This window comes from Leucoraja erinacea, chromosome 24, assembly GCF_028641065.1.
Source record: "Leucoraja erinacea ecotype New England chromosome 24, Leri_hhj_1, whole genome shotgun sequence".
NCBI lineage: Eukaryota > Metazoa > Chordata > Chondrichthyes > Rajiformes > Rajidae > Leucoraja > Leucoraja erinaceus.
In genome coordinates this window covers 28,896,445-28,923,537 of record NC_073400.1, presented here as the reverse complement: position 1 = coordinate 28,923,537, position 27,093 = coordinate 28,896,445, and the positions used below count along the sequence as shown (strand labels likewise).

General features: G+C 45.6%; 1 protein-coding gene across 5 annotated transcripts in view; it reads right to left on the bottom strand.

The window, feature by feature from the left end:
- Nucleotides 1-5,235: 5,235 nt before the first annotated feature.
- etnk2 (ethanolamine kinase 2) overlaps nt 5,236-27,093 on the bottom strand; it is a 64,269-nt gene continuing 42,411 nt past the window's right edge. For 2 of the 5 annotated variants that reach the window (XM_055654912.1, XM_055654914.1), the window contains 5 exons: nt 16,138-16,221; nt 14,119-14,279; nt 9,230-9,303; nt 8,532-8,633; nt 5,236-5,863 (listed from right to left, as the gene is read on the bottom strand). In XM_055654912.1, the coding sequence (XP_055510887.1) occupies nt 8,561-8,633; nt 9,230-9,303; nt 14,119-14,279; nt 16,138-16,221 (392 nt within the window). In that variant the 3' untranslated portion in view covers nt 5,236-5,863; nt 8,532-8,560. Of the gene's footprint in view, nt 5,864-8,273; nt 8,634-9,229; nt 9,304-14,118; nt 14,280-16,137; nt 16,222-27,093 lie in introns of those variants that run through there. The other 3 variants (XR_008725425.1, XR_008725426.1, XM_055654913.1) reach the window with 3 other exon arrangements.

The window sequence follows — 27,093 nt, the reverse complement described above, 5'->3', positions numbered from 1 at the left end:
CCCTGACTCCACTATCTTTAAGAGTTAGAGGATTCTGTGGAATTTTTTTTTGCCACAGACAACTATGGAAGCCAAAGTCAGCAGATATTTTTAAAGCAGTCTATTTTTAATAGACAGAATCTTGATTAGTGCGGGTGTCAGGGGTTATGGGGAGAAGGCAGGAGAATGGGGTTAGGAGGGAGAGATTGAATGGCGGAGTAGACTTGACGCTAATTTTAAGAGTCCTATCTATCTCTCTCTTGAAAGTATCCAGGGAACCGGCCACCTCCATCGGAATCTGCATTTCATTGTTTGTTATACCATGTTTACAGACCTAAGACAGACACAAAATGTTGGAGTAACTCAGCGGGACAGGCAGCATCTCTGGAGAGAGGTGTACAGCTGAGTTACTCCAGTATTTTCTGTCCACCTTCCATGTAAAGCAGCATCTGCAGTTCTTTCCTACACTGATGCAAGTAAGAATGGCCTGAACTTTAACAGCAGCATTAATGTACAGAGGGATCTTGCGGTCCAACTCCATAAGTTTAGTTTTCAGTTTAGTTTAGAGATTCGGCACGGAAACTGGCCCTTCGGCCCATTGAGTCCGTGCCGACCAGCGATCCCCACACACATTAACACTATCCTACGTATACCAGGGGCAATTTACACTTATACCAAACAAGTATACAAACCCAAGGCAATTAACCCACAAACCTGTACGTCTTTGGAGTGGGGAAGGTAACCGAAGATCTCGGAGAAAACCCACGCAGGTCACGGGGAGAAGGTGCAAACTCGGCACAGACAGCACCCGTAGTTGGGATCGAACCCGGGTCTCTGGCGCTGCATTAGCTGTAACTCTACCGCTGCGCCACCGTGCCGCCATGAATGAGGCTTCACTTTAGTTTATAGTCACGTGTACCGAGGTAGAATTTGTTGCGTGCCACCCAGTCAGCAGAAAAACTATATATCATTACAATCAAGCCGTCCACAATGTACATATATATGCAGGATAAAGTCCGGTGCAGTCCGATTAAAGATAGCCCGAGGGTCTCCCTCCACTGAGGTACATGGTAGGTCAGGACTGCTCTCTAGTTGTTGGTAGGATGGTTCAGTTGCCTGAATACAGCTGGGAAGAAAATGACCCCGAATCTGGAGGTGTGAGTTTTCACACTTCTGTACCTATTGCCCGATGGGAGTGGGGTGGCTGGGGTGAGACTCGTCTTGTTCAGGAAGATGTTGGGGGAGTCCAGAACCAGGGGTCACAGTTTAAGAATAAGGGGTAAACCATTTAGAATGGAGACGAGGAAACACTTCTTCACACAGAGTTGTGTGTCTGTGGAATTCTCTCCCTCAGAGGGCGGTGGAGGCCGGTTCTCTGAATACTTTCAAGAGAGAGCTAGATAGGGCTCTTAAAGATAGCGGAGTCAGGGGATATGGGGAGAAGGGAGGAATGGGGTACTGATTAGGGATGATCAGCCATGATCACATTGAATGGCGGTGCTGGCTCGAAGGGCCGAAAGGCCTACTCCTGCACCTATTGTCTATTGGCATATGGTATGCTTGCCTTCATTGGGTGGGGCATTGCATAGGAGTCTGGAAGTCATCATATAGCTTTACAGGAGTTTGATTAGACTGTATTTTGAGCATTGTGAGCAGTTCTGGTCCCCCATTACACAAAGGAGATGGAGGATTTAGAAAGGATGTCCGTATAAGAGGGTTTTAGTCACAGGAAACAATTGCACAGACTTGGATATTTTTTTCTGGATTGCCAGAGGTTGTGGGGAGACCTGATATAATTATATAAAACCTCGCTCTGCCTCTGCCCTCTCGCTGCCTCTGCCCACTCTCTCTACCCCCCTCCCTCTCCCTCTCTAGCCATGCCTGCGAGTTGGGGGCTATGCGTGAGTGGATGGGGCGGGGGATGGGGTCAAATGAGTGAATGAATAATATTAATATAATATCAAGGGGGGGGGGGTGTGTAGTGTGTGTGTGGTTAGTGTGTGTGACGCCGCAGGCCGCCCCTGGCCCCCCCCCCCAAACGCTCGTTGAGGGGACGGGACCCAACGGGTCCCACTTGGTCTAGTAATTATATAAAACAATGAATTACATTAGCAGTCTGAAGAAGGGTTTCGGCCCGAAACGTTGCCTATTTCCTTTGCTCCATAGATGCTGCTGCACCCGCTGAGTTTCTCCAGCCTTTTTGTGTACCAATGAATTACATAGATTGGGTGAACTATTTCCCAGGATGGAAATAACAAATGTTAAATGGCACAGCTGTGAGGTGAGATGGACAAGTCATGTTAAGCTGAAAAGGGTGCAGAAAAGATTCACGAGGATGTTGCCAGGACATGAGCACCTGAGTTATCGGGAGAGATTGAGCAGACTAGGACTTCATTCATTGAAGTACAGGAGGATGAGGGGTGATGCTACGGAGGTGTACAAGAACATGAGGGGAATAGATCAGGTAAATGCATTGTCTTTCACTCAAGAATACGGGAATCGAGAGGATATAAGTTAAGGGAGAGGGGAGGAAAGATTTAATAGGAACCAGAGGAGCAACTTTTTTTTACACAAAAGGTGATGGGTGTATGGAACGAGCTGCCGGAGAAGGTAGTTGAGGCAGGTTTGGGCGCAACCTTTAAGAAACATTTACACAGGTACATGGATAGGACAGGTTTGGAGGGATATGGACCAAACGCAGGCAAGTGGAACTTAGGGTAGATGGGGCATGTTGGTTGGTGGGAGCAAGTTGGGCTTGCTATAAATGTCACCAGCTCCCCAGGCTAAAGTCCCAGGCATAAAGGACATCTCACAGGGAGCCACAGCTTTAAGAAGTTGCCTGAAGAGCATGTTGGCGATTCTCATTCCAGTGTTCTGCAATAGGGTGGTTTATTTGCTTGCATTGTTTGCTCATCATCCACATACCTTACAGTCGCCTGCTGCTGTACCAGGTGACCAGTAAACGGTTGTTCAAAGCACTAACTACGTGGGTACATTCCGCACATCACTGTAATCTGCAGAAACCGAAACACATTCAGCGCAGCAGGTAGATCTGCTGCCTCACATCACCAGAGACCCAGGTTCGATCCTGACTACGGGTGCTGTCTGTGTGGAGTTTGTGCTTCTTCCCTGGGACCTTGTGGGTTTGCTCCAGGTGCTCCGGTCTCCTTGGCTTCATTAGGTTAATTGGCTTCTGTAAATTGTCTCTACTGTGTAGGATGTGATAGTGGAATAACATAGTTTTTGTGAGCGGGTCAGCATGGACCCGAAGGGCCTCTTTCCACATGGTCTCTCTAAATTAAAATAATAGAAATGCCCAAACAGCATCAGTGGAGAGAATCAAATGTTTAAGAAGGAACTGCAGATGCTGGAAAAATCGAAGGTTGACAAAAATGCTAGAGAAACTCAGCGGGTGAGGCAGCATCTATGGAGAGAAGGACTAGGCGACGTTGCGGGTTGAGACCCTTCTTCAGACTGATGTCGGGGGTGGGAAAAATAAAGGAAGTGGCGGAGACAGTGGGCTGTGGGAGAGCTGGGAAGGGGAAGGGAAGGAGGGAGAAAGCAAGGACGACCTGAAATTGGAGACGTCAGTGTTCATACCGCTGGGGTGTAAACTACCCAAGCAAAATATGAGGTGCTGCTCCTCCAATTGACGGTGGGACTCACTCTGGCAATGGAGGAGGCCCCAGGACAGAAAGGTCAGATTCGGAATGGGAGGGGGAGTTGAAGTGCTGAGCCACCGAAAGGAGTTTTGTTCACCAAAGTTGGCACTTTGGCTAATCAAAGTCTCCGTACCAACCTCGACAGTGGACATAATTTGGTCTTAGCAACTCTATTTAAACCACAGATGCATCATCCGCGATTGTCAGTAATGATGGCAGAAATGTTATCTGTCTATTCCTTCCACAGATGCTGCCCAACCCAAAGATAGTCCAGACGCTTGGGCGTTTTGCTCAAGATTACACAATCTACGATTTATTGTGTCGACATTATTGATTGCCAGTAGTGCTGGGGTGGGAGATTGCAACCTTCACGTGGTCCGCCCAGTTTCGACGAATGCGATCAACCCGGCATGCACAATCAAATAGAACAAGTTGTCCCACAACTTTAGGGTGTGCACAAGAAGCCACAAGTGCTCTGTGCATGGGCCATCACGAGGTGCATTAAACTTGCCTGTGTTGGGAGCTAGTACGCAGTGTGCAGTACACAAACCTTTGTTATAATGGCTTCCAGTGTAACCAGCAGCCTGTGTTATCGACTCATATCGGTAAAAAGGTCCTTTGGCCCAACTTGCCCCCATGTCCCATCTACATTAGTCCCACCTCCTTGTGTTTGACGGGAAGCAGGAAGAGGTATGATAATGAATAGCTGTGCTGGCTCGAAGGGCCAACTCCTACACCTATTTTGCTATGACCCATATCCCTCCAAACCTGTCCTATCCATATCCCTGTCTAAATGTTTTTTACACATTGCGATAGTCCCAGTCCCAACTACCTCCTCTGGCTGAAGAAGGGTTTCGGCCCGAAATGTTGCCTATTTCCTTCCCCCATCAGTCACAATAAGGGTTTCGGCCCGAAACGTTGCCTATTTCCTTCACTCCATAGATGCTGCTGCACCCACTGAGTTTCTCCAGCTTTTTTGTGTACCTTCGATTTTCCAGCATCTGCAGTTCCTTCTTAAATACCTCCTCTGGCAGCTCGGTTCATATGCCTACCACCCTTTGTATGAAAAACTAACCCCTCAGATTCTTATGAAGTCTTTCTCCCCTCACCTTAAACCGAGGTCCTCTGGTTCTCCATTCCCCTACTCTGGGCAAGGTTTAAAGCGTGCTCAGAGTCCGCTATAACCTTTATAAAGATGTCCGTAATAATGAGTGGCGCAGTGGCGCAGCAGTAGAGCTACTGTCGTACTGTATCACCCAGTTCAATCCCGCCTACGGGCGCTGTCTGTACGGAGTTTGTACGTTCTCCTCGTGACCTGCATGAGTTTCCTCCCCCACCAAAGATGTGCAGTTTTGTAGGTTAATTTGCTTGGTATAAAAAAATGTACATTGTCGCTTGTGTTAGCGTGCAGCACGGGATCGCTGGGACTCGGTGGGCCGAAGGGCTTGTTTCCGTACTGTATCCCTGAAACAATGGTCTATTGTGCTCTTAGATTTTTGCCGCTGGTTTCGATTGCAGCTTGGTTCTCTGCGAGAGACTCGCCGAATTAAATCCAGTTAAAAAATAATACAACATGCAAAGTGCACAAAAAAAATCTTCCAGAGATTACTTTATTTACAAGGTTATTTAGCAGTACCCTCAAAATGTTTACAAGTTCCACAGGAGGTAGACAAATTTATCCAGTCCCTGAACTCAATTTGCCACCACTTTCACCCAAGATAGCAGACTGTTTGTTCTCCCGCACGTGTGGCCACGTCGATCGTAACCGGCAACTGAGAGCAAAGATTTGATCCAACAAAAATGCAAATCCACACAGATGCCACGTGCGAGGGAGATGAATGAAATTAGTTTGATCACAGGAGGGTTGGAACTCACGAGCCAGGTCCACTGCGACTAAGTTTTCTTAAGTTAAGATTCGGAAACATTTTGCGATTTTGATTAACAGGTCCCTCGCCATCATAAGGTTTATGAAGCAAGGCAAAAACAGAACGGAGATAGTGCTTTTCACTTTCTCTCTGCGACGGGCCCGTATTTTCCCTATCTACTCTGGAATCAGCTTGCTTTGAGAAAACAGTGACTTGCTATCACAAGCCTCCTGAACAAAGGGACGGCTAGATCACCGACCAAGTGTTTGCGGGACTGTGGTTTAAATCGAATCGTTTTAAGAGAATCTTGGAGAGTCAGTGCTTCTCAGGTTAAGTGCCCCCGTCATTAATCAGATACTAAAAAAAAGGGAAGAAAAAAAAAAATTGTCTGCTCAGTCTAAAACTGGACAAAGTATAAACACACACACACACAGATAAATAGCATCGTTCACTGGTTTATAAACAAGCATCGAGAAAAAAAATTGCAGCATCGTAATTACAAAATGTACAGAAGATCTGCATTCCAGTAATCAGTTTGAAATACATCTCTACACTTGGACAGGGGATTCGACACAGATGAGATGACAGTAGTTGAGATGTTAAGACTGGTAACAGAGGCAGGGGAGTTGGGGTAGGGGCAAGGGGACAGGAAGAGGGAAGGTTTAAAATGGTTACCATTTCAGCAGCTGAAATATAGACAAGAGCCATTCACGGCTCCCACTCCTCCTCTAGACCTCATGTTGCGCTCTCCAAAGCAGACCCCCCCCCCCACCCCCCTCCCCTGTTGTTTCGGCACAAGAAGGCTGGAGTTCCTCAGCGGGACAGTCAGCATCTCCGGAGAAAAGGAACAGGGGACATTTTGGGTCGAGACCCTTCTTCTGGACTCTCGACCCTAAACATATTCTTCGCCTATTCCTTTTCTCTAGAGATGGTGCCCGATGCTGAGTTGTTCCAGTTTTTTTGCATCTATCTTGGGTTCAATCCGGCATCTGCAGTTCCTTCCCACTACCTCTGCTGTGTTTGGAAAGGAGAAGTGAGCCACAGAGGAAAACCCAAGGGCTGGTTTGTTGAACAATCTCTTGTATTCTGTCTAGATGAATAACAACTACCTCACCAACTCCGCAGCTTCAGAAAGAAAAAGGGATTTTCCATTTTATAAAAAGTGGGACCAGTTTTGTTCATTACTATTTACATCCAGAGCAGTGAAGATCTCGACTAGAAACCAACTGCGACCTCACTGCAAAACTGCACGGCTGGTTAATGATGATGGAACCTGGCTGTTGCATGCACTGCCCAATGCATGCACTGCCCTGCCCAGCGCATGCAGGTCCTACTTCAGATGTTACAAAGCCGCCTTTGAAGGAGAGAGGTGAATAGGGAGTTGAGAGATGAATAGGGAACTGAGAGATGAATCAGTAAGCGAGACTTCACGTGGAAAGGAGGGGTGGTGGAAGCTGCAGGGGGCTGAGGGCAGTCAGGCCAGTTCTACAATGTGTTGCCACTGAAGTAGTCGGCAGAGGTTATGGGGAGATGGCAGGAGAATGGCGTTAGGAGGGAGAGGTAGATCAGCCATGATTGAACGGCGGAGTAGACTTGATGGGCCGAATGGCCTAACTCTGCTCCTATCACTTATGATCTAATGACAGTACATGCTGGATATACTCGGTCCGTCAGTAAGCAAGTGTTTTAGAGCAGCTGGTAGAGTGGCTACTTCACAACACCAGATGCCCCAGCTTCATTCCTGACCTCGGCTGCTGCCTGCATGGAGTTTGCACGATCTACACGGGTAATCAGTTCCCTCCCACCCTGCGTTGGTTGTTTAACTGGCCAGGGTCAATTGCCCCCCCACGTATGTAGGTGCAGGTGAGAGAAATAAACAATTAATGCTGCAGTTTAAATCGCCATTCATTGGATTTTTGCCACTACTGCTCCCAAGCCAAAATCTCGGCCACAAACCATAGTTTTTGTGCAGGCCAGTGGTCTAAAGAGTTGACGTCTCGGAGGGAGCAAAGGATTCCAGGCTGGTTGATGCATGGCACAAGAATGTGCCCACACCTTTAGCTGCGGGTATGTAACCCTGGCAGCTAGCAAGTAGCCACCCACCAGGGCCAGGCATTATAGCCACCACTACCTCCGTATCATGGGCACCCTGCCTATGTGGTCTGCATCTATGGATTATGAGTCAGTCTTAGTGCCACGTTCCCCTCTCCCCCCCCCCCCCCCCCCCCCACTCCCGTCAACCCCTCCCAGTGCTGGCAGAGAGGGGGCATGCCCTGAGGAATGGGATGGCACACACGTTGTCCCAGGTTCAAATCCCACTCCTGCTTGTGCTCACACATTTAGTTTATACATCAAACAACCACATGCATTCACTGCGGCGGCGTGTTTGGGACATCCGGGCATTGCTCAGTAACAACTGCAGACATGAGTTCCAAGGTGATTACCAGCACTTGCAGATGCTGATGTTTGGACTGGGACCCTTCTTCAGACTGGGTCTGACTTCAGACTGAGCAGCGTGGGCACAATAACAAAATCCCCCTCCAAATAGTCAGTAAACGTTCCAACAAAAACAGCCCACTGCTTCTCCTCCGCCCGCCCGCCCGCCCGCCCCTCCCACCCACCCACATCACAGTTTTGGTTTGCTCCTCAACCTGGTCCCCATTGAGTGCAAGCTAGATCTGGAATGCCGTTCAGTTCCCTGCGTTTCACGAGGGCGATGACAAGGAAGGTGAAGGGGGAAACAAAGGGCGGGTGGGGAGGTGGGAGGGGAGAAGAAACACTTCTTTCGTCTATGAGCCTGGGCACAAAATAGGATTCAAACTAAAAGTGAAACATGAAGTCAATGCTCTGGGGCAGGTGTCTCCATGGCTGTGCCACAAGGAAGCATGAGGTCAATAATTGGGGGGGGGGGGGGGGGAAAGGGGGCCTTGTTTGCTTCTCAAACCACAGGGATTAGGCTCAACGAGTTGGCGAAGAGGAAGGGAGTTTGTTTACTGATAGGACTGCCAGGGGCCCCATTGTGTACCACGGTGATGGAATGCCATTCTGCCTGGATCACGCCGGGCTTTGGAGAGCGGTGACACAAGGCTTCATCTTGAAGTACTGGTTGAACCGCAGCACACTATACCTGCAAGACAAAATAGGACAGTTATTGAGGGAGGAAAGAACATCAACAGTCGCGGCTATCACCAGTGGAGGTGAAGCCATTTGAGTTGCGTTGGAGAGGGTTCAGGAGGTGGTTTTATGGAACTCCATGTCAATGAAAAAGTATCCACTTTGCTCGAATTTTCTCCTTGAGAATGAGATTAGTGATTATGCACAGAGACGCAAGGAACCGCAGATGCTGGACTCTTGAGAAAACACAAAGCACTGGAGGAACTCAGCGGGTCAGGCAGCATCTGGATAGGTTGGTTAGAGGGTGAAGAAGGGTCTCACCCCAATACATTGCTTTCCATTCCCTCCACAGAGGCAGCCTGACTCGTTGAGTTTCCCCTGCACCTTGTGTTTTGCAAGTGGTTATGCAATGTTGCTTCTGGCATGAATAGTTCTGTAGTTATAGTTGGGGACAAATTGTTAGCTGGAGGTGGATGATTGGAATTTTTGTTTGGCTCAGAAATTAAAATAAAAAGTATGTGGAATGGAATCTAACAATGGGGGTGGGGAATACTGGCTCATGATGAGAGTTGAGCAGGGTATGGATGGTGTTAGCCCCTGGATACTTACCCTAAGAAATCGAAGTCTATTGTGGAATACTTGGCTTGAATCAGTGCCCAGAACCCCCAGAAGAAATGAGATGCCTGAAAGCAAAAATTTCAAAAAGGACTATTTTAAGTTAATTTTCAATCATGTATCTAAGTTATTACTAGCACAGTCTTGTGTTTCTTTCACAGGGGCCTACGAGAGGAGGGGAGGGGTGAGGGTCACAGAGAACTGTGTGGTTGGGCATGGCTGTGTTAAATGTGCTTGTGATGTGAACCAGGGTTAATCCTGGTACATATGTTGGCGTTGCCAGTTACCATGGGTGGGTATCTGGATCCTATCATTTAAGGATAAAGGGAATCTTTTAGGACTGAGATGAGAAAAACATTTTTCACACAGAGAGTGGTGAATCTCTGGAATTCTCTGCCACAGAAGGTAGTTGAGGCCAGTCATGGGCTATATTTAAGAGGGAGTTAGATGTGGCCCTTGTGGCTAAAGGGATCAGGGGGTATGGAGAGAAGGCAGGGATGGGATACTGAGTTGGATGATCAGACATGATCATATTGAATGGCGGTGCAGGCTCAAAGGGCCGAATGGCCTACTCCTGGACCTATTTTCTATGTTTCTATAACCCATCATCAATTTTCAATTGGCAACCCCAGAAACATAATGTCAGGAGGTAATTAAATGAACTCCTACAGATAAAAGCAAGACTGCCAAATTGTTTAAAATGTTGGTGCAACTGTGGTTTAGTCACACAGGGATCATCTGATCTGTCCAAGCTGGACTGGAGGGTTAAGAGTTTAGAGATACAGCGTAGAAACAGGCCCTTCGGCCCACCGAGTCTGCGCCGACCAGCGATCCCCCCCCGCACACTAGCAGTTTCATACACACTAGGGGCAATTTATAACTTTACCGAAGCCAATAGTCCTGCAAACCTGTACGTCTTTGGGACGTGGGAGGAAAACGGAGCACCCGGGGAAAAACCACGCTGCCACAGGGAGAACATACAAACTCCGTACAGACAGCTCCCATAGTCAGTGTACAGACACACGATAAAGGGAACAACGTTTAGTGCAAGATAAAGTTCTGCAAGGTCTGATTAAAGATAGTCCGAGCAACTCCAATGAAGTAGATGGTAGCTCTCCAGTTTGTGAGAGGATGATTCCATTGCCTGCTAACAGCTGGGAAGACATTTGCCATGTGTCACATTTGTTAGATGTAGTGACACTCTGCGTGTTGAGTGGGATGTAAATGCTCACTTGTTGAGTTCTTCCAAAGTTAGGTTAGCTTTGACTTAAGAGAATCATGGGATATGGTGTATTGGGATGGCAGGAGCTGCACATATACAAAGTCTAAGGAGATGAGAGGACCTAGTGCAAAGTTATTAAATTATTTTTGTAAAGAAAAGATTGCACGCTTCCATATAACCCGTATATAATTCTGTTCTTGACGCATTTATTAAACTGCCCATCTCATATGCCACCTAAAGCCCCTGTCCCACTGCAATTCTCCCGAGTTTTCCCCCCCCGATTCGAACTCGGAGAATGCCCGTAGCGGGTCCGTAGGAGTTCGTGGATGTCTCGTCGCGGCTCGTAATGCTAACGGTAGGTACTCGGGACATCCAGTAAACTCGTAACGTTTTTTCACCCTGCAAAAAAATGTCCACGAGTAAAAAAATACTCGTGATGAAAAAATGTGTTACTTTTTACTTGTATGAGCCGCTACGAGACATCCACGAACTCCTACGGACATTCTCCGAGTTTGAATCAGGGGAAAACTCGAGAGAACTCTTGAATTACCTCGTACAGTGGGACAGGGGCTTAACTTCCTTTAGTTTTAGTTTAGTTTAGAGGTACAACGCGGAAACAGGCCCCTTTGGCCCACCGAGTCCGACCAGCAGTCCCCGCACACTTACACTATCCTACACACACTAGGGACAATTTGCACTTGTACCAAGCCAACTAACCTACAATCCTGTACGTCTTTGGAGTGTGGGTGGAAACCGAAGATATCGGAGAATACCCACGTGGTCACGGGGAGAACGTATAAACAGCACCCATAGTCGGGATTGAACCCGGGTCACTGGTACTGCAAGCGTTACAAGGCAGCAACTCTACCATTGCATCACCATGCCACCCTAATTAGAACACGTAGTTCTAAACTCAGTTGGTGAGCAAGAAGGATTACAACACGAAACTTCACCTATTCCCTTTTTCCCCCCCCCCAGAGATGCTGCCTGACCTGCTGGGTTGCTCCAGCTTTTTGTCTCTCTCTTTTCCAATCTCAGCTCTTGGGAGTTCTGCTTGACACTTCTTGTCAATCCCTTCTTATTTCCAGTGAGAAGGAATAATACCCAAGGTCAGAACGTGTCCAGCGTTTCAAAACTAACCCAGCTCAAGGTTTAATAGCGGCATATTTAGTTCAATAAAACAAACAGAGTATTGAGCGCAGAGGTTGGGAGGTCATTCTGCAGTTACACAAGACGTGGGTGAGGCCACATTTAGAGTATTGCTTTCAGTTTCAGGCACCATGTTACAGGAAAGATTTTGTCAAGCTGGAAAAGGTGCAGAGAAGATGTCGGAGGATGTTGCCGGGACTAAGCTATAGGGAGAGGTTGAGGAGACTAGGACTTCATTCCTTGGAGCGCAGGAGGATGAGGGGTGATCTCATAGAGGTATAAGAAAATCATGAGAGGAAGAGATCGGGTGAATAGTCTTTTGCCCAGAGTAGGGGAGTAGAGAACCAGAAGACATGGGTTTAAGGTGAAGGGGGGGGGGGGGGGGGGGGGGGGAGGAGAGGGCCGACTTTTTTTTTTACGCAAAGGGTGGTGGGCGTCTGGAACGTGCTGCCAGAGGAGGTAGTTGAGGCAAGTACTATTGCACCGTTTAAGCAGCATTTAGACAGGTACACGAGTATGATAGGTTTAGAGGGATATGGGCCAAATGCAGGGGGGGACGGGGGACGAGTGTAGATGGGGCATATTGATCGATGTGGGCAAGTTGGGCCGATGGATTTGTTTCCACACTGAAGGACTCTGACTATCTGTACTGTACGCCAGGATACTTTATTACTTATGATCTAAATTTTATGCCAACATAAGAGATCATTCTGAACTTTGGCCAGGTCTGTGTTCCAGTCTACACTTCCTTTACCATAGCAAGATAAGTTACCAATCATATTAAATAGATTACAAATTAAAAAAACTGCTCCACTACATAACCTGCATATCTTGACTCACTCACCCACAACATACCAGACCCAAAAGTGATTCATATCTGGCTTTTGGAACAATTGCAAATGTGCGTATGTGTGTTTATGGTGAGAGGGTGGCGAGGAAAAGGAGGCAAACGGGACCTTTTGTCCAAGCCTCAGGCACATCGTGGGGTTCGCAGTGTTTAGAGATACAGCGCTGAAACAGGCCCTTCGGCACACTGAGTCCATGCTGACCATCGACTACCTGTTCACACTTGTTCTATGTTATCCCACTTCTCATCCACTCCCTACACACTGGGGGCAACTTTCAGAGACCAATTAACCTACAAACCCACACGGTTGTGGAACGTGGGAGGAGACTGGATCACCTGGGGAAACCCCATACAGTCACAGGGAGAACGTACAAACTCCACACGGCAGGCAGCATCAAAGGTTAGAATCGATCCCGAGTCTCTGGTGTTGTGAGGCAGCAGCTCTACCAGCTACCCCACCCTAACTTAAAAACAAAACCACCAAATGGTGGTGAATCTGTGGAATTCTTTGCTGTGGAGGCCAAGTCAGTGAATATTTTTAAGGCAGAGATAAATAGATTCTTGATTAGTACAGGTGTCAGAGGTTAGGGGGAGAATGCAGGAGAATGGGGTTAGGAGGGAGAGATAGATCAGCCGGGATTGAATGGCGGAGTTGATGGGCCGAATGGCCTAATTCTACTCCCATTCGTTACATCAGTCGCCATCTTAGTGACCAATAGGCACACCAGAGTCCATATAATCTTCTGCATCAAACAAACTGCCCCAGCTTTGTGGGTGAGGGCTGATGTGAGTACAGTCCACACCCAGTCGGTGCACAATGTTGTTGATCTGTCTTTATTAGGTTTGCTCAACTTTGAACAGAGCACACGGGCTACAGGAACAGCGCATCCACGGCAGTGAAGATGCCTTCAACTACAAATCTTCCATCGCAACTTCAGTTTTCATTCCATTTTAAAAGCCAAACTGAGCATTTTAAAATAGCATCATAGTACACGTGGCATTAAACATGGATCTGTATAGGGGCAGCACTCCGGTGAGTTGCAGAGGCCCCATTTAGAGTATTGTGTCCAGTTCTGGACGCCATGTCATAGGAAATATGTTGTCACGACGATATGTTACAAGGATGTTGCCAGGTCTCGAGGGCCTGAGCTATAGGGAGAGGTTGAGCAGGCTAGGACTCTATTCCTTGGAGTGCAGGAGGATGAGGGGCGATCTTATAGCGGTGTACAAAAATCATGAGAGGAATAGATTGGGTAGATGCCCAGAGTCTCTTGCCCAAAGTAGAGGAAGCGAGAACCAGAGGACATAGATTTAAGGTGAGGAGGGAAAAGATTTAATAGGAACCAGAGGAGTACCCTTAAAAAAAGTTATACAAAGGGTGATGGGTGTATGGAACAAGCTGCTGGAGAAGGTAGTTGAGGCAGCTACTCCCACAATGTTTAAGAAACATTTGGACAGGTACATTGATAGGACAGGTTTAGAGGGATATGGGCCAAATGCAGGCAGGTGGGACTAGTGTAGCTGGGACATGTTGGGTGGTGTGGCCAAGTTGGCCCCAAGGACCAGCTTCCACGCTGTATGGTTGGGGGTAGGGTTGTGGAGCGAATGGCTTCCAGGAGTGTTGAGATTCAAGTGTTCCTGTTCAGGTTCACACCATGTACTTACCAAGGAGAACTTGTTGACTTGGACATACAGGGTGTGCACTTCATTGTCCGTTACCTCGCCTCCCTTGTTGGTAAATTGCTTACATGCTTCCAAGTAGGTTCTCAGCCATTCCATCTGCAAGGATTGGTCTGGATACAAAGAGTAGTCTACCTCATTCACCCCTAGTAGACAAAGAGACAAAGGTACAATAATGTTTGCTCTACACCCGTACCAGAAATAAAACATTCCATGCCAGAACTACCTTTCCAAATCTCATTTTAGACATGTGAAATAATTGAAACACAAACCCCAAGTACATGCTCTTGATAGATGTGGGGGATGGGGGGGGAAATATGTGTTACTAAATGAAAAGGTGCGGCTATTGAAACGGCCTGAATTTTATTTTTCGACGTGTCCCTTTTGAAAGTTACATAGCATTCTATTGCCAAGTCTGAAGAAGGGTCTTGACCAGAAACGTCAACCATTCCTTCGTTCCATAGATGCTGCCTCACCCACTGAGTTTCTACAGCAATTTTGTACAAGATTTGACGTATATTCAGTTACTGCCAATAATGGAAGACCTGAGAGCCAAATTGTTTGTTTGAAGTCATTCCTCATGATCTTTTACGATCACCCAAGTGAGTCTTAGTTTTGGAGATACTGCTTAGAGGCAGGGCCTTCAACCCAACCAGTCCATGCAGAACATGAAGGGTCTCGACCCGAAACGTCTCACCTGCTCCTTCTCTCCAGAGATGCTCCCCGTCCTACTGAGTTACTCCAGCAATTTGTGTCTATTTTTTTCCAGAACATAAATGACCCATTCACATTCATGCTTCTGTTATCCCAGTTTCTCATCCACACTATACACATTAGGGGCAATTTACTGACTACAAATCCACACGTCTTGGGAATGTGGGAGGAAATCGGAGCACCTGTTCACAGGGAGAACATGCAAACTCCACACAAAGTGCACCCAAGGTCAGGATTGATCCTGGGTCTCTCTCGCTGTGAGGCAGCAGCTCTAGCTGCTGAGCCGCCTTAATGAATTAAGGCCTCACTTCATGTCCCATCCAACAGATGAGATCTGCCAGGTAAAACACTCTCCTGCATTGAAGTCGAGATTATTGTGCTGAAGTCATTAGAATGGAATCTGAATGCCTTCTGACCCAGTACGACTGAACCACAGCCAACACATAAGGTACAGAAGTCGCCAGGCAGCATTGTGAAGATGGGCAGCAAGGATTACTTTGAGAACAATTCAATTCAACTTTAAATGGCAATTATATAAATAGATTGAGTTTGAAAAGGGGCCCAACCCAAAATGCCGCCTATCCATTCCCTCCACAGATGCTGCCTGACCTCCTGAGTCAGTCCAGCACTTTGTGTGTTGATGGAAGGGCAATGTTTTTACGATTATGACAAGGCTGTTCAGATTTCTGGCAAGACCAGAGGCGATAAGTGCACAGTAATTATCAACATATTAATAGGGCACAAAGCAGAACCCATTTTGCCCAAAGAGCAGGGAAAATTCAAAGTTCATGACAACCAGCATTTGTTTTGGAAGATAAAATAAATGATCGGAAAGGATATAGAGCACTTGTGTCCGATCTCAATCCCACAAACATTCTACTTCCCGCTTGGTAACCAGTGAAATAAATCACGGAAATAAAAGACATTTTGACAGAAAAGGCATCATAATATGGGGGGGGGGATTGGCTTATTTGGAATGTGCACATGGACCAGTGGGAAAAAGTGGCTATTTAGTTTAGTTGTGAGGCAGCTGGCGCTGTGAGGCAGCAACTCCACTGCTGCGCCACCGTGCCGGCATGGGCAATGCATGCAACTGAACAGGCAAAAAGCAGCAGCATCATTCAGAATGCTGCACCCACGATGTGGACCATTCAGCCCTCAATCAGATAGCAACTCCATCTCCCCACTTTGGTTCTCTGGTGTTTGGCATCTCTGCCTAGCAATTCAATCCAGATTGGGACATTTTCAAATGACAGAATAAAAAAACTCGAGAGACTCTAAAACACTCACCTGCAAATTCATTGAAGTGGTTTCCAATATCAAAGGCCTGGTAATTATAGCTGGAATACTCGTAGTCGATAAACTTCACCCAACCTACAAATAAAAGTAACCCGGATTAATAATATCTTCCAAAATTATAATCATCAAGACAGTCTACATCCACAGTCAGACAGACCATCACGTGGCCAGAGGTCACATTTAGAGTCTTAACACTTGGGTTTCACTCAGTTACACCCAATGAACGTTGTACTAAATGTCGTTCATTTATTCCCCTTATCACAGTGGATGGCTCGATTGTAATCATGTATTGCCTTTCCACTGACTGGTTAGTACGCAATAAAAGGGGCGCCATGGTGGCTCAGCGATAGAGTTGCTACCTCACAGCGCCGGAGACCCGGGTTCAATCCTAACCACGGGCGCTGTCTGTATGGATTTTGTGCGTTCTCCCCGTGACCGCATGGGTTTTCGCCGAAATCTTCGGTCTCCTTCCCACACGCCAAAGACGTACAGGTTTGTAGGTTAATTGACAATAAACTAAACTTGTACAACATTGTATTCATTTTCTTGCTACCACGGGAAAGGGGCAGAAGGGTTTTATTAAGAATAAATCCAGAATAATTCCACGAACAGTTAGTTGTAACATATTTCCACCGGCCACAGACAATAGCTTTTGCATATCAAGAATAAATTGGCTCACAGTACAAGTGCCAATTATTGGAGCATTCGCACAATAAAGCCTTTGTACTGCATTATTTTTCAATTCTGGCATGAATCAAGAAACAGAGATCTAAACCCTTTTTCCACAACAGTTTGTCAAGGTTGCTACAAATGGTACGATAAGTGTCACGAATCGTCTGTGAAGCAGTGAATCTCAACACACAGGTCACCACAGCAGAAGGGTGGCATGGTGACACAGGGGTAGAGTTGCCACCTTACAACGCCAGAGACCCGGGTTCGATCCTGACTATGGGTGCTGTCTGTACATTCTCCCCATGACCATGTGGGTTTTCACTGGGTGCTTTGATTTCATCCCACACTACAAAGATATGCGGGTTTGTTGGTTAATTGGTTTTGGAAAAATTGCAAATTGTGTGTCGGATAGTCCGAATGCACGGAGTGATCGTTGATCAGCGTGGGCTTTAGGTCTCATGGGCCTGTTTCAGCGCAGAGCGAGAGAGAATGAGTGATAGGGAATAATTAAAAGGGTCAAACGGTAACAGTGGCACAGCGGTAGAGTAGCTGTCTTAGAGCGAATGCAGCGCCAGAGATCCGGGTTCGATCCAGGTAACGGGCACCGTCTGTACGGAGTTTGTACGTGCTCCCCGTGATCTGCGTGGGTTTTCTCTGAGGTGTGTGTGTGTGTGTGTGTGTGTGTGTGTGCGTGCGTGCGTGCGTGCATGCGTGCGTGCATGTGTGTGGTGCGTGTGCGTGTGCGTGTGTGTGTACGTGTCTTAATGTGCGAGGATCGCTGGTCGTAGCGGACCTGGTCGACCAAAGGGCCTGTTTACGCGCTGTATCTCTAAACCACCATATCAAAAAAAAGGCTTCCTGGGGGGAAAAATAGCTCCGACCCAGAAGTTTAAAAGCTCTGCTGGCATCAACTGCTTCAATACATATACAGGAAATGACATACAGGCATGAAAAGGCAGAAATCACCACCGCCTAATGTGGAGAAGAATCAGACTGGGCAGGTACATCAAACAAAATTAAGAATCTCTGAGAAATTGAACGTGTTGTAAGTCAGCATTTATTAATGAACTATTGATGCTAGCATTTTCACCATATACGGAAGATAAAAGCTACTCATCCAAGACCACATCATCCAACACCCTGCAACTTGTTATTGTTTTCACAAAATGTGCTGACCTTTCCTGAAAGCAGATTAGAATAGTCAGGATATTCCAGAAAGTGGCCAGCCAAAATATGCTGCCAATGTATAGCACAAAGTAATCGCACAAATAGAACAAACCGTCTCCCTGCAACATTTCACTGACTTTAGCACCAAAACTATATTACAGAGGCTGATTAAGCTGCAAAAACCCACATGTCTTTGGGATGTAGGAGGAAACCGGAGCATGCGGAAGAAACCCACATGGTCGTGTATCGCGCAAACACCACACACACAGCACCCGAGGCCAGGATTGTCTTTAGCGCAGTGAGGTAGTGGCTCTACCAGCTGCACCAGACTATGCAACAGAGCTGAAGACATGCACTTAGGGCAACAAAAGCCAGTTATGTATGTTGTAGCCTTTAACAAAGCTTGTCTGCAGTACATACAGTGCCCTCCATAATGTTTGGGACAAAGACCCATCATTTATTTATTTGCCTGTGTACTCCACATTTTCAGATTTGTAATAGAAAAAAAATCACATGTGGTATAAGAGAGCTCTCAGCACCTAGTCTTTCCATCACATTTGGAAACTTTTATCGCTGTTTATCAACAAGAAGACCAAAGTTGTGCCAATGAAAATCAAAGAAGCCTTTATGAGTGAGAAACAAGAATAAAACTGTTAGAGACATCAAACAAGCCTCACAACTCATTGGCTCTTCATTCTACAGCAAGACAATGATCCCAAACATACTGTTAAATCAACAAAGGAGTTTATCAAAGCTAATTGTCAATTCCTGTGGCCAAGTCAATCACCCAATCCGAATCCAATTGAGCATGCCTTTTATATGCTGAAGAGAAAACTGAAGGGGTCTAACCCCCCCCAAAACAAGCATAAGCTAAAGATGGCTGCAATACAGGCCTGGCAGAGCATCACCAGAGAAGACACCCAGCAACTGGTGATGTCCACGAATCGCAGACTTCAAGCAGTCATTGCATGCAAAGGATATGCAACAAAATACTAAACATGACTACTTTCATCCACATGACATTGCTGTGTCCCAAACATTATGGTGCCCTGAAATGGGGGGGGGGGGAAGGAAGACTATGGATGAACACTGCTGTAAATTTCTACATGGTGAAACCAAAATGTATAAAAATGGCGTTTATTAAAATCTGACAATGTGCACTTTAACCACATGTGATTTTTTATTCTTTTTCTTCAGAGTTGTTGCTTGACCCGAGTTACTCCAGAACGTTTAGTTTCATTTATTGTCATGTGTACTGAGGTACAATGAAAAGCTTTTGTTGTGTGCTATCCAGTCAGTGGAAAGACAATACATGATTACAATCGAGCCAATTACAGTGTACAGATACATAAGGAAATAACGTTCAGTGCGAGGTAAAGCCAGTAAAGTCCGATCAAAGATAGTCCCAGGGTCACCAAAGATATGGAGATACCAGTTCAAGACTGCTCTCTATCCCTTTGTGCCTATCTTTGTTTAAACAAGCATCTGCAGTTCGTTCCTACAGATACATTAGGTGACGAGCTCTGTTACAAGTTTGGACGTCCGGAATTAAGTGGTAAGAAAGTTGGAGAGACTCGAGGAGGAATGCCATAACTTAGTGCCTCGGAAGAAGATAGATGAAAGCCAAGAGTGAAACAATTAGATTCGGAATGATCAAGAAGCCAGAACTGGAGGGGACTGCAGCTGGATTTACACGGTACATTTACAATGACCCCAAAGCATTTCACAGCCAGTGGGCACATCAGAGTCACTCTTGTACAAAGCTAATTTAGACAGACAAGTAATGTGATCACAACCAGACAACGTGATATGTTGGCATCAGTTGAGAGATGAATTATTGATCAATAAAGCGGGGATAATTCCTGTCGTTCTTCAAAGCTGCAGCTTGTTATTATGTGTAGGTAGAAACTGCAGATGCTGGTTTAAACCGAAGATAGACACGAAAAGCTGGAGTAAGTCAGTGGGACAGGCAGCATCTCGGAGAGAAGGAATGGGTGGCGTTTCGGGTTGAGACCGTTCTTCAGTCTTATTAAGTAGCAAGGAAGGCAGACGAGGTCCCGACAACATTTCAAACAAGAGATTGCATCTCCTTCAGTGCTAAACTGGACTCTTGTCCTGGATTGTGTCCCCCAGAGTCTCTGGGGAGAAACCCGAGTTGCAAGAACTGTCACAATGCCGATGCCCACATCCAGAAAGCTGCATGAAGAAAATGCGAGACTTTGCAACCGTATCACTTTCACGAAACATTATAGCACTTCAGTTACAAGAACCTCTTTATAAAAATCAGTCACTTCATCACACGAATGAACTTTAGCTTCTGCCCTCCTTTCCAGCAGCCATTGATATCCAGCACCACCCTTTGCCTTGCCCAGTGTTGGAATTGTGGGAAGAACTGAGGAGTTCTTCCATTTTACCTTTCAACATGGTCAGCACGTCACTCTGTGGGAATCTATGGGACACCTCGTCCAGGCTTGTCTGGCATAGGAGTCAAACGTTCAATCAATACAAAGAAGAACTTATGAACTCAAGGGTATACCGAGACTCCCTAATCTTCTCACATAGATAAGGAAGCCCGTTTCTCCGTGGAAAGTTACTGAATGCTGGATAACAATGGTTAACATAGAAACATAGAAATTAGGTGCAGGAGTAGGCCATTCGGCCCTTCGAGCCTACACTGCCATTCAATATGATCATGGCTGATCATCCAACTCAGTATCCCGTACCTGCCTTCTCTCCCCCTGATCCCCTTAGCCACATCTAACTCCCTCTTAAATATAGCCAATGAACTGGCCTCAACTACCCTCTGTGGCAGAGAGTTCCAGAGATTCACCAAAAAAATTAACCCTGTAAACAAGTGTACGTGACTAACCTTTCTTCTATGCTATCAAAAATGATATAAAAATACTGCATGCTTTGCATCATGAGGGCCGTTTCTTGCTTGACTGTTCTCCTTGTCTGACAAGTAATTGCTAATAAAGTAGCTACAGTTTGATAGTCATTCACGTCTAGTGTAAATTATTGCAACAGTTTTGGAGGTTCCACCGAGATCGGTAATCTCTTCAACTGACTTGGATTCTTGAGAACAGAACTCTAGTGACAGACGACTCAGCCGGCATATAAAAAAGGTAAGGGTTTTCCTTACATTGAGTCTTCTCTGCCAGTTTGAATCCAGGTGAGCAAAGAGCACTGCCGAAGCTGGAATAAACGCGAGGGTTTGTTGTGCAAATTCTGCATGGATTTGCATCCCACCTGGATTTGTTATTTTGCATTTGTGTATGTTACGTGCATACCGCCGTGGATTTGATCACCGCTAGGAGTTGCTGTTCTGCATTGCGCCTGCCTGCGTGGATTTTGTGCCCACCAGGATTTGTTGTTCAGATTCAAAAGCTTTAGTGAGTACAAATTTAATAAAAATATGGGAGTCTAAGAGTAACTATGGAACAGAGAGTGTAACAGATTCAGAGTGTGAGAGCAACTATGGAACAGAGTGTAACAGAGATATAGAGAAATGGTCAGAGTGGTCCAATGAGAAGCAGAAATATGAAATAATACATTGTGTAAGCTACGTGAAATAAAGGGATCCCAGGGTAGAAACATAGAAAATAGGTGCAGGAGTAGAGGCCATTCGGCCCTTCGAGCCTGCACCGCCATTCAATATGATCATGGCTGATCATGCAACTCAGTATCCTGTACCTGCCTTCTCTCCATACCCCCTGATCCCTTTAGCCACAAGGGCCACATCTAACTTCCTCTTAAATATAGCCAATGAACTGGCCTCAACTACCTTCTGTGGCAGAGAATTCCAGAGATTCACCACTCTGTGTGAAAAATGTTTTCCTCATCTCGGTCCTAAAAGATTTCCCCCTTATCCTTAAACTGTTAAATTCACCGCTCCCTGAACATTCTAAATGGTCCCGTTCCAGTAAAACCCACACGCAAGCTGATTTAAATGGCCATTAATTTACAGGTATTAAACATTAAATTCCTTCCATTTGGCCTATAAACCCACGACAATGAGATTTAAAAATTATGTTATATTCTGAATTATTGTGTGAATGTTATTTGGACACTTAGGCTATTTAAAAATGTTAATCTATTCTTAAGAAATGGATAGATGTTTAGATCTAGTAATTGAATTTTGTAATTAGCTACAATTAGGTAACTAACTAATTATATGTTTTAATTTCAAGTCATCTAAGTAGGATTGTTTCATATTTGTTTCAGAATGCTTCAATCTATAATAACTGAAAATTTCTTTCAGTTCTCTTAAATTTGAAGAAAGTTATCGGCCTTTAAATGTTTTCAATCACAGCTTTTGCGTTGTCAATGAAAAAGCAATAGGGAACAAGATGCCAATTTCCGAGTATGAAAATGGCCATAACTTTTTTAATACTGAAGATTTGAAAGTGAATTAGGTGTCAAATTAAACTTATTGTTATGCTTTATCTGATGGGATAAATTAAAGACTTGATTTTTAAAATCTCAAAATTTTGTAACATTGCTACAAGTGCCTTTGTAAGATATTCGGGATTAGAACCAGAAAGAGGCAAATCTGCTTTAGTCAGTGTTTAAAAAGGAACTGCAGATGCTGGAGAATCGAAGGTTACACAAAAAAGCTGGAGAAACTCAGCGGGTGCAGCAGCATCTATGGAGCGAAGGAAATAGGCAACGTTTCGGGCCGAAACCCTTCTTTAGACCTTCAGGAAGAAAGCATTCGGCCCGAAACGTTGGCTATTTCGCATCCATAGATGCTTGCAGCCAAACCTTTGTGTAACGGTCAGTACTGGTAGACACACAAATGTTCGGCTGCGTAAATGGGAAAGGAAATCTCAATGGTCCTACTCACAGCCGAAAGCACCAGAAACAAACAGAGGAGAGTCGAGGGATAATTGTCCCAACCCTGTCAAAGCTCCTGCAACACTCCATACTATTTACATTATAGGATTCAACATGAATCGGTCCCTCACAGCAGAATCCGCTGTGAGGGAAGGCCCAGTTAAAAGTCCACCCGGCCACACAAAGGTCAATACCTCCGAGATTTATCAAAATTGTGTGAGATTCCAGAATAGTCCACGTTAGCATCTGCTCCTGCACTTGGCTTGCCGGATTACACAAAGCCACTCCACCTCTTCACAACTGAGAACCGGGTGATTTCGCAATCAGTCCTAACCTCAACACACCATGGTAACGGACTTGCTGGTAAATCTATCACAGCGTCCAATCTTGATCCTGTGTCACCAGCAGCCTCCCACAAAATTGCCTGAAGTCTGTTGCCGCCCCTCATTTGCTCAAATTCAATGTTAAATGTTGTCGGCCTCGCATCCCAAACTATCATTAAAAGCTCATGACATCCCACAGTATTACACCAGCTGCCAGAGCATCAAGAGTTACTTTGAGACAGCCCCTCCTGGATACACACCCAGCACTGCCCCCGTTATTATAGGAAAGAGAGCAGGAGCGGATATTTAACGACTGATCTTTTATGCCCCTGTACCCCTATAAGACACGAGAATACTGGCACACCAACGATCCAAAACCCTTATGGGACAAGATTTTGAAAGCTAACTTTAATGAAATAGAATCAAAATCACTCCTACACAGAGCCGCTTCAGCAGCCAAACCTTTTACGGTCAAGGTAGACACACAACGCTGCCGATGTTTTTATCTGAGTGGCAACTGTGGTTAGATGGCAAATGTTTTCAATTGCCTACTGATCTTTGAGTCTCCTGCGACAACAAAGCCAACATAGTTGCCCCAGCGAGGCAACTCAGCTCCCTGGTTGGTCACGCATCTCACGCTGTTGTTGCATCCCAAACATTAACGCTCGGACATCCCACAGTATTACAGCTGTTGTCACTTCAGCCCTCACATGCTGTCAAAGGGAAGATGAATGGTATTTCCCGTATTAAGACACGAAGCAAAACCTTTTGGTATACACTGGCCGTTACGGAGTGAACTGTTCCTGTTTTCATGCCTACTGATCTTTGAGTCTCCTGCGACAACCACATAGTTGCCCCGAGGCAACTCCTCCCTGGTTCGGGTGTTGCTGCTTTTGCTGATAGAGTTACTGCTAATTGTATCACATGCCCAAAACATAACATGGGGAAAACTCCCAGCGAACAGCCCGCTTCGCAACCCCAAACATGGGAACCTTTATTGGTATGCAAATTGACTTTATACAAATGCCTGAATGTATAAGTATATGTTGGTAATTGTAGACTTGTTTTTCAGATGGGCAGAAGACTTTCCCACTCGCCACAGTGATGCCACAACAGTAGCCAAGGTGCGACAGAAAGAAGTAGTACCGAGATTTGGTATTCCTGAGGTTACGTCAAGTGACAATGGATCCCACTTTACTGGTTTAGTTGTAAAGGAACTAATGAAGAGACTTCAACATTTATCCTGCCCATATCACCCACTATCAGGGGCAGTTGAAAGACAAAACGGGATACACAAATTGGCTAAATTATGTAATGAAACCGGTTTAAAGTGGCCTGGAGCCTTGCCAATGGCCCCAATGATAATGAGATTGAGCCCTAACCAGTGTACAGGGTTAACTCCATATGAGATAGTAATGGGGAGGTCAATGAAATGAACTGTAATGCCAACAAAGGCAAGGGACATTCATAGCTTGGATGAAAACATGCTGAATCATTGCATTGCGCCGACTAAATCTCTCCAAAGTTTCCATTCACAGGTGCCCGAAGCACAGAAGAACCAACCAGTGAAAGCTGCCACGTGTACTTGCCTGGGGACCACTCGCTCGTAATGACTGAAGCAAAATAATTGCCTTCGACCAAGTTGGGAAGGACCGTTGCAAGTGCCGATGACGACCCACACTGCTGTGAAGCTACAAAGAAAAGCCACATGGATCCACCCCCCCCCCCACCCCATTGCAAGCCTGTACCAGCCCCAGACGAACAATTGGACTCTAATGTCTATTGGGTTCAAAAAGCACAACAGCCTAGGACAATAACACAGCCATTCAACGAAATTAGGCAACAACCCACACAGATTCTCATGAGAGAGCATACTTGCGTATCCAGACTATACACAAGGAGGTACCCAGGTGGGCAGCATTAATCTAAAACAATGTCAGTATCTGATAAGGCTATGATGCTAAACATCCCCGCTTCGGTTTACTGGCCCCTTTTCTGCAAACCCTCAGGGTTCACAGGAATGCTAACTTGGGACTTTAGAAACTTGCCAAAAACTGAGGTCCAGTCTCTGTCCAAGATGTCATTCAAAATCAGTTATTCATAATCGGATGGCTCTGCACTTTCTCCTAGAGACCTGGGGGGGGGGGGGAGAAAGTGTGTGCAACCCTCAACGAATCCTGTTTTTTTTCTCTAACCAAGACAAACAAATTGATACCGATGCAATGATTATTCAAGACCATATCCACACCTTGCACAAAATCTCAGAAATTGAACCCTTTGACTGGTGGGGGTGGCTCCCTGACCTAGGAAACTGGGCTGGAGGGCTCTTTAAGCCAATTTTAAATGATGCTATTATTATTTTAGCCGCAGTTGTCACCATATATGTACAAGTGCTGAAGTAAGCCTATCGTACTTTCGACTTGCGATATTTTCGATTTACATTTAATACACCTAACTGCCATTCTCTCTTCTGATAGAATAGAAGACTGGAGAATAGTGGGAGAAGGCACTGGGCCATCGACACTTGTTGATTGTTTAGCAGGCATAGTGTTCTTCAGGAAGATATCAAGTTTTGACTGTAGTTTGTTTTTTATTTGCATTATATATTTCCCTCTAGCAGGCAAGAGCATCCTGTATCTGCCTAGCAGTGTTTGCCAATCTCTCGTAATTGACGTACATTTCTTCCAACATCCGTAGCCACTGCTGACAGTAGCAAACGCCTCCGCCAGCTTCTTTGTCGTGAACGCTTTCGGTGCCTTGGGTATAACTTCTTCCTCTGCCTCAGCTTCTTTACTTCTTTCTTCCTCCAGTTCGATCAGCTCCTCATTGGAAAGTTCTTCAGCCTCAATGCCAACAAGCTCATGAATATCTTCTTTATCAATGTCCAATCCTCGCAGTTTCTCCAAACACGGATATCTTGTTACTTTCTATGTCACCAACAGCAGAATCTTTGCTGAAGCCTTTGAATGCGTTCACATCCGTCTTCATAACTTTCTTCCAAACGCCGTTCATACATTGCTGTGTGACATTAATTAGTGTGACTATTAATTAGGGATTATTAATAACCCATTTCTGTTATTTGCACTTTATCAGTTTATTTATTCATGTGTGTATATATTTATATCATGGTATATGGACACACTGATCTGTTTTGTAGTAAATGCCTACTATGTTCTGTGTGCTGAAGCAAAGCAAGAATTTCATTGACCTATACAGGGACACATGACAATAAACTCACTTGACTTGACTTCTTCCAATGCTGCAGCGATGCTCTGGACAGCATTTAGAATGTTCAGCCAGATTCAGTCGCTTCAACAACCTGCGCTAGCGTTTGGCGTAAATAGTAGACGTTGAACGCAGCTATTGTGCGTTGGTCCATTGGTTGAATGAGTGCAGTTACAGTTGTGTTCGGCGGCAAGTACACAACCTTTACATCAGGATGCATGTCGCCGATATGCTGCGGATGGCCTGGAGCATTATCCAAGATCAGAAGAATTTTGAATGAGATGTTGTTTTGCCTACAATAGTCTCTTGCCTGCGGAATAAAAAAAGCTTAGAAACCAATCTTCAAACAATGCTAATGTCATCCAGGCTTTCTTGTTATGGCGATAATAAACGGGAAGCGTATGCTTGCTCACATTCTTCAATGCTCTAGGGTTCTCCAAGTGGTGGATTAGTAAAGGCTTTAATTTGAACCCTGCAACATTTCCACCCAAAAGCAGCGTTACACGGTCTTTGCATGCCTTGAATACTGGCATTGTCTTGGACTCTTGATCGATGTATGTACACACCGGCATACGCTTCCAGAACAAGCCCGTTTCATCCACATTGAATATTTGTTCTGGCAAATATTTCTCATCCACAATATCCTCTGCAGCTCTTCCTTAAAAGCTTCGGCACCGTCAGTATCGGCAGTTGCTGCCCCACCGCTGACCTTCACATTATGAAA